Source organism: Rosa chinensis, chromosome 1 (genome assembly GCF_002994745.2).
Source record: "Rosa chinensis cultivar Old Blush chromosome 1, RchiOBHm-V2, whole genome shotgun sequence".
Lineage (NCBI taxonomy): Eukaryota > Viridiplantae > Streptophyta > Magnoliopsida > Rosales > Rosaceae > Rosa > Rosa chinensis.
Genome location: NC_037088.1, coordinates 64,687,665 through 64,696,368, shown reverse-complemented (window position 1 = coordinate 64,696,368; position 8,704 = coordinate 64,687,665). Strand labels below are relative to the sequence as shown.

General features: G+C 38.6%; 1 protein-coding gene across 1 annotated transcript; it reads left to right on the top strand.

Annotated features, from left to right (window-relative positions):
• The first annotated feature begins 4,869 nt into the window (after positions 1–4,869).
• Positions 4,870–7,420, top strand: LOC112181508 (protein DETOXIFICATION 35). The gene is made up of 7 exons (XM_024319869.2): positions 4,870–5,357; positions 5,631–6,256; positions 6,344–6,400; positions 6,497–6,735; positions 6,829–6,947; positions 7,036–7,122; positions 7,211–7,420. Exons 1-7 carry the CDS (start codon positions 5,061–5,063, stop codon positions 7,286–7,288), a joined length of 1,503 nt encoding a protein of 500 aa, XP_024175637.1. The 5' UTR covers positions 4,870–5,060; the 3' UTR covers positions 7,289–7,420.
• Positions 7,421–8,704: the final 1,284 nt, after the last annotated feature.

Sequence of the window (8,704 nt, the reverse complement as noted above, 5' to 3'; positions counted from 1 at the left end):
AAGCTTGTCTAATTGTGGGAAGAGGATTCATCAAAAGTATCTGGCCTCTAGTAGCACTATAGGATTCATTCAAGCCCATCAAAAACTGCATCAATTTCTGTCGGTCATGTTGTGCACCACATGTACATGTGGAGGCATCAGTATATGAAGCCAATTCATCCTATAGACTATTCAATTTGGTGTAGTAGGCTGAAACAGAGAGTTGTTCTTGCCGATGATAAGCGATTTCTCGCTGGATTTCAAAGATGCGAGGAGCATTGCTTTGAGAGAAACGCTCAGAAGGTCCTCCCAAACTTCACGAGCAGTTGTGTAATAGATTACACTATTAGAGATTTCCGGATCTACGGAGTTAATGATCCAAGAGTGAATCATATCATTGAACCGAGACCAAGTCACATAATCATCTGGATACTTGTCTGCCGATGGGGGTTTGATGGTGCCATTGACGAAGCCGAGTTTGCTCTTTGCATTGAGAGCTATGGTCATGGCTCTCAGCCATGTGGAGTAGTTATCTCCATTAAGCAGTTTGGAAACCGAAACCAAAACCAAACCTGGATGATTCGAATGGTGAATGAAGAAAGGATTGGAAAGATCTGATTTGGGAGAAACATTCTTGCTTCCTCCTGTCTTTTCATCCCTAGACATGATGAAGGGTGAAAAAAATCTGCAGCACGAGAGGCTAGGATGCGGCAATGATAGGAGAGGATTGGAAGAAGGCTATTGTACGGGAACACAAAGCACATCGTGAGCAGAGGCAGGATTTTCGTCCTGCTATGATACCATGAAAAGAAGACAGTTTGGCTGGAATAGATTTCATTCATTCACGATTGAATTGATATACAAGCAGTGTTTATCTCTACAAGGTAACTATCCCTACAATTAAGGTGTATAGAATATTCACTATTGATTACTAATACAAACAGATCACTACATTCCTAATAAAGAAGATACGAACTGATTTACTTCTCAACACATCTTAGCCTGGCTCAGGGATGGTTGATGGCGGAGTGTAGTTGCGACGCCTAGCTCAGGGGTGGTTGTTTTGTGCTGATGCAGGTCGTGGCGGTGGCTGGGCGGATTGGGAAGACGCAGGTCGGGCGATGTGGACGGAACTTGGCTGGACAGTAATGTACGACGGGGATGCGAGAGAAGAGGGACTGGCCCGAATCAGCATGACGGGCCTGGAGCAATTTCCCTTGGTGGACTACTCTATTTGGCCGCGAACTGTTGGGCTGGGGTTCTGCCCTAGTCCATTACTATTTGGGCAAGGGCTTGCCCTAACCCCATGTTTTTAGTTTTATCTAAATTCAATAATTTCCTTGTATTAGGAACTTAAATCTTTAGCGCCTCCGGCGTAGTATCAAAGAAGGATCTCTGCTATCTCTATGATCTGAAATGTATAATGAGTGAGTCTATTTCTACGTATCACTGTGGGTACTACCACTAACTTCTTGTCTGTCTATGTCTTTAAATGACAGCGCAATGGTATATAACAACCTATTCTGGCTTATGATGAATATACTATTTCGCCCTGTGGGCTTGATTAAAAATAAACAAAAAAGCATCTTAGCCTGTGCATCAAGTCTTTGTTCTAATTGAGCAATAACGAATGAATACAATGTTTAAACGTAAAAAACAGCATATAAGAAATGGCGGTAATAATATCAAATAAATTTCAATAAGAAAAAGAAAATAAGAAAAGTTACTGATTGCCTTAACAGCTTAAAATGTTCACACTCTTGTTCTATCTGAGCAAGAATGAATTTAAGTTGTACACATATATAAACAACCCAAAACATATTGTGGACAAACAATTCAGATATGCTAGGAAAAAGAAAAAGTAGTGTGTGTGTCTATATATATATATATATGTTTATATATATATACACACACATATATATATATGCATGCTTCAAAACATGAATATCAACATTACCAATATATGCATGAGAAAATGAGACAACGAGTTAAGAAAAAGGAAAAGAAAAGGGAGAACAAGAAAATTATCAACTGCTTTTCAAAAATGAAGCTAGTACGAGCAACGATGGAAATGAGGTCGATACCGTCGTGCTTTCCATCTTCCTTCTTTGCAAACATAGACTGCTCCACTGATGAAATATCACCCAACAGAAATGTTCCTTCACTTGCCTTATTTATAATAGAAAACAGACTTAACAGTTATGGGAAAGCTAGAAGATTTAGCTTCAACAATATCCTGCAAAAAAAAAAAAAAAAAAAGAAGACAAATGTATAGCATTCATTAATTAACAGAAAAAACGAAGTGGTTCCGAATTTTGAAGTAGTGAAAAGTGGAGTTTCGAAATCACAAACATGTTGTCCCTTTACCAAGAGGAGGGAAGCAGCAATCAAATAATTACTATCGCTGTCTCGATTTTGACGCTCGCTAGCAAGACAAATTTTCTGAGTAAATTCTTCCAAGTCCTCCTTGACAGAAGGACCCGGAAGTCTAGAACTTTGACTTCAGCTATAATCGCACCACCATCGACACAGAGACTTCTTTTTGTTGTTCAAGCGAGAGCGTATGAAACTTTTGTACCTTGGGAACAGAGGTGAATCCCTGCCTATAGGCTTATAAACCCCAATGCTACCATTAAACTCAGCTTGTGAATCGGACAAATCTTACTTGACTGATTGTTTCTCGTCTCAATTGGACTAGCAAGGTACATGTTCCCCATGGAAGCAAAGGTTGTAATGGATATTACTCAACTTGATGAATCGAAACTTCAGCATTTCCATTAGCCTGCCTGAGCCCGAATAATCTCGCCGCTTCCCAGAGAACGACTGTGGACTTGAACGAGGCACCCTTCAAGATTAAGGAAGAACACCTTGCCAAAGTAAGAGCACTATGCCGATCTGGTAAGAATCAGTCTCTCACAAATCAATCACGAAATCTTCACATTTAGCTTCATAGACTCACTAGTCCTCTTATATTTGTGAACAGTGGAAATTGGGAAACGATTCTTTCCTCGTTGGTCAGAAGTACTGAACAAGATCATGGATGGCAATGACATGTCACAGCTTACATACACGGGGGATGACACAACAGAAGTAGGGCTCTCAAAGAGAAAAAGGTACATGGAAATCCAAGAAGTACTAAGTAAGGCTTTTGAGGAAGATAAATAGGAAATTGATCTTTCTAGAATGTCATCATCCTCATCTTTTACATCAGTAAGAGTAGTGAGGACTAAGCTCACCATCGATTAACATTTGAAACAAACTTGAAAGAATTGAAGGTGCCGAAACTTATTGTCATTCTGTATGTTCATTCTTGGCTTCTTCTTCATCTTTTTTAAGATCATAATTCTGTATTGCATAGGATTGTATGAAGAGTGGTAATCAAGTTTTCTTGTTGTATCCTCTCAATGCATAGATGGATATACTAGAGGTATTTCTATATGTATCCATCGAATGAGTTTGCAAATTAAGATGCAAAAGAAAGAGAAGGAAGAAAAAGAAATTAATAGTCTAAAGAAATTGTACTGTATTCCAAAATTCCTCTAGTTTTTCTTTGGTGCTAGTAGAACCAATTGCCTTCCTATCTTTTGCATGTTTCAATTTGTTATGTCTGTTGTAGTACGTTGATGGGTGAAAGAAAAGTTGCAGGACATGACTGTCAATATATACTCTAAGCTCTCTCAAGTCGTGGAACTAAAGGTCTCTATTGTTTGGTTTCATAACCAGTTCAGAAGATGCCCGGCCCTGCATATGAGAAAAAGTAAATTAATAAAACGACCTATTCATAAATAGAAGTCATGGATTGGATCTCAATGCTTGTGTAACAGATGTTTTTCATCCACAAATGCAAGAAGGAAATCAATTAAACTTCAAACTTACCTTTAATACAGATATTAGAATTAAGCTGAGAAGGAACGTATAAAACATACGGTGAAAAAAAATGGCCTGTAAGATCAGCTTGAAGTTAAACTTGAACTCATCGAAACCTTGAATAAAGGAACTTAGGCTAGGTAAGGGAAAGGCAAACTTTAAAACCCTAAAGCACAATGAGAGTTGAGAAAATCCCATATAGAAACCACCATTATTCTATCGTAACGTTTAAGTTTCTTTCCATAATCGGCCGGTAAATCTTTTTCCCATTAATGCGAATAGTTAATTATGAATTTACAAAACTCACTAAGATTGTGAACATAGTGGAAAAGCTGCTTTTCTTATTTGTATATTGATGCTCTTCATGAGATTGATCTTTCCGGTATGTCACCACTCTTGTAAAACAATTGCAGTTCCTAGAGATGCAACCATTGCTATTTGGTGCATGTTAGGATACATTGTTTTCTCTTGCCGCTAATTGTAAGTTGGGGTTAAGGACTATATCCCCCCATGTATCATGTTTCGTTAATCAAGGCTTAAAGGCAGCCGCACCGCCCTTCTTCACTAAGATTGTTATTGGTTACAAAGTCAAAAGTTAAAAGTATTCTATCCCCCATCTTCACCAGTATGGCCATGCCGTCCAAATAAACCAAGCAGTCAACCTAATTGTTCTTTACCTAACGAAGATATACCTCCCGTAAATCTTCTTCTTCAGTTCTATTAAGTAGTTGCTTTTTTTAATTGTTGTCTTCTAATAAAAACAAAAAAATTTCTTGTTGAAGTTGAAGGTGAGAATTGCAAGGAAAGATATTAATAGTCCTCTCTTCATATTGTAGATTGATCTTATAAGGTTTGGCTTGAATATTAGTTGAGACTGCTAGTTCTTCAGACTGAAGCTTCACTAGAAGCAACAGCTTGAATGATTCCTCCAGCAGCCTCCTAAATTGACCATCCTTAACCCCACCTTGTTGTCCCATTCACTAATTCCTCAGTTTAGCACCTAAATTCTTCTGGTGTTCCATGCGTCTCATATATATGTATGTGTAGGCCTTGGAATAATCCAAACAGCTAAATAATTGTCCCTAACTCCAAAAGCAGTAAACAACTGAATGGTTGATTAGTATAATGCAAGTCTACATTTTGTTGTCCTCAAGTTGCTTCCCCAAGTATATATAGTCAAGGTGCCAAACCTCAGGCCTTCATAGAGGGACTCAATGGAGGAGCCATTACTCGACGCAGCTGCTGCAAATTCCGAGTTCAACCACAAGGCTTTGTGGGGTGATGGCAAAGAAGACTACAAGCCAGTGAGGAGCTTTCCTGAGTTTCGGTCTATGTTTTGGATAGAGACAGTGAAGCTTTGGAAACTAGCAGGTCCTTCAATGATCGGATTATTGGCCATGTATGGGACAAATGCCGTCATCAGCGTGTTTGCTGGTCATATTGGAACCATTGAGCTCTCCGCGATCTCCATTTCTCTCTCTGTCATTTCCACCTTCTCTTATGGATTCTTGGTTAGTTTCATTCCCTCAATTATTTCATTTTCTTTTAACTATAGTACTAAAACATAACGTATTACTTTCAATCTGGTTTAACAGTCTAGCATGTTTAAATGCACAATTCAGATTAACAATCTAGCATGTTTTGTTATGTTGTCACACTGTGGATCTATGTTGATTTGAATCATTGATACGGTTGCATCTTGTTTTAATGTGTGGATTTTATTGATAGTTTGACACCAAAACAATATACTGAAAAAATTAATTTGTTGATGAAACAAACTGCAGCTCGGCATGGGGAGTGCTTTGGAGACCTTGGCTGGACAGGCGTTTGGTGCAGGACAGATTCATATGCTTGGGATATACATGCAGCGCTCATGTATAGTCCTACTTGTAACTTGCTTCCTCCTGTTGCCATTTTACATCTTTGCCACTCCCATTTTAAAGTTATTGGGCCAAGAAGATGACATAGCCGATCTCGCTGGAGAGTTCACACTGCAAATAATTCCTCAGTTGTTCTCACTTGCCATTAACTTTCCTGCTCAGAAGTTCCTTCAGGCTCAGAGAAAGCTCAAAGTCATGACGTGGATTTCGGTGGTGGCGTTGCTCATACACGTTGGGCTACTTTTCTTCTTCATTTTTGGGTTAGATTGGGGTACCTTAGGTGCAGCTGTGGCATATAATATTACCAGATGGGGCATTGCAATTGCTCAAGTTGTATATATTATGGTCTGGTGCAATGAGGGTTGGACTGGGTTTTCATGGTTGGCATTCAAGGATATGTGGTCCTTTGTTAGGCTTTCAATTGCCTCTGCTGTCATGCTTTGCCTTGAGATATGGTACTTCATGAGTATGATGCTTCTTACTGGCAACCTAAACGATGCAGTTCTAGCAGTTAGTTCCCTTTCTATTTGGTAATGCCACCTTAGTTGAACGATTTTTTGTCCTCTAACGTAAGCGTTACCAAACTGGCCCTAACTTCTTTGGTTGTTCTGTTTTAGCCTCAACATTAACGGGTGGGAAATAATGGTGTTTGTTGGAATAAATATTGCTATAAGGTGAGTCAGAATTGAATTTCAGTTTTGAATTCACATTCCTATGGTTATATATATGTTCCCATATTTCTTAACAATTTTATTTTTAAACTTGTGCAGTGTTCGAGTATCGAATGAGCTTGGCTTAGGACGCCCAAGAGCGGCCAAATATGCAGTCTATGTGACAGTATTTCAGTCTTTCCTAATAGGGATTCTTTTCATGATTCTGATATTGTTATTCAAAGATAGCTTCTCTGCACTTTTTACTACTGACAAGGAGCTGCAACAAGCGGTTGCACACCTCGCATACCTTCTCGGTGCAACTATGTTGCTCAACAGTGTCCAGCCAGTAATATCAGGTATGATCACTCGATGTTGTCAGTGTCATATAAGCTAGAGATCAAAATATGTGCATCTTGTGATGATGCTAATGCTTTTACTTGTTGTTGAAGGTGTTGCGGTTGGCGGTGGATGGCAGGCAACCGTGGCATATATAAACTTGGGTTGTTACTACATTTTTGGAATTCCTCTCGGATACTTGCTTAGTCACGTAGCAGATTTCGGAGTGATGGTATTTTACACATTATTGACTTCAAAGTACTTACTACCATTTCCGATCTTCACCAGTGTACATGAATTCTTTCATTTGATCAATGCAGGGACTTTGGGGGGGTATGATATGTGGAACTGCTCTTCAGACATTACTTCTTTTATTTGTGCTTTACAAAACCAACTGGAACAAAGAGGTAACCAGAAGTACTGTTTATTTCGCATATTAACAAAGAAAAAACTCTATGCATCCTTAAGCAAATTGACGAGAAACCTAATTTGCAGGTGGAGCAAGCATCAACACGCGTGCAGAAGTGGGGTTTAGATAACAAAACAGAGACTACAGCTGAAAGTGCTATATGAACTCTAGATTAGCTGCCTTACTTTCTGTCTGTTGATCCATTTCTCAATGTAATACACGTTAGCCACTTCTGTATATCGAGATATCAATGCAAATTTGTGGCTCGCCAAGAATAAGATCGATCTTGAATGGAATTTTATGAGATTTCATCCCTAACAACTTGAACATGTAAACAAGAATGCCTAACACTAAAAAATTGAAGACTTCCAGAAAAGAATATACACTGAGATCTATATGCCATTTTAGTTAAAATCTGATCTGTCGGCAAAGTTATGATCTTCTTGGTCTCGATATGTTCGGTTACAACTTCAACTAGATGGAAATTCACCAACTATGAGTATGAAGTATCTTCGCCAAACAGATTGATATGATGATCCTCATTTCCCAACGAGTTGGGGAGCCCTACTCATTCTAGCACAGTAGCACTACGTAATGCTCCTACAAGTGATAGGTTCTTACAAAAATCCAATTTATTTGCTAAATGAAGGTTGGGTTGTCTATAGTATTTGGATGTTTGTCATACACTCATTTTACATGTAATTGAACCAAAATTACAATTTAGTTGAACCAAATTTACAACATTGACAACAAAGTTATCACATTTGTTCTACACATTTACATATAATTGAACAAAGTTACGACATCAACAACAATTTGTTCATAAACTTGTAAAAATATTGTATGCGGAGTAATTACCTCTAATAGAACTAAAATTACCCAAAATATAACAATATTTACCACAATGATAACAAAATTATTGTCAGATTTGTAAATTAGTTTATCACATACATGCAGGTACCGTAGAATTTCCCCAAATGAAAACAACACACTTGCTGATAAAAGCTGAGCAGAAAGACTATGCGCCTGTAATTGCCATACAACAGACAAACAATTGTCCAAGCTTCCTACTTTTAATATTTCAATCTGATGATGATCATAGTCTTAATGGCAAATGTACTGATTTGTATTCATGTTTTTTCTGGTAGATTTTTGCCAACCTGCCCAGGCCAACTTAAGCAACAAAGGATGATGAGTCACTTGAAAATGAATTTTGTATTGTGCGGAAGCGGCAAATGAGTCCCACACACATGGATCCAATAATGCCGATATTCCCCCCGCTTTAGCCACCCGGTGCAGAACGGGTATGAGTTTTAATACAAAAAGCCTCAGCAATAGTGTGTGTTGTACCATTCCTTATAACCCAAGGATGACTCTTCACCTTTCTGATGTGAGATTCCAAAGGGTTCTAATCTAAGCCACACTTTTCCAACAATCTCCACCTTGGCACGATTCGAGCCACCACCAATTGTCTCACGATCTGAATTCTAATAGTTCCACCTCGACCACAAGCATCTAATTCCAAATCTTGTGATCCCAATCCAAACAGGAGCTTCTCCAAATTGCAACTTAACCGTATG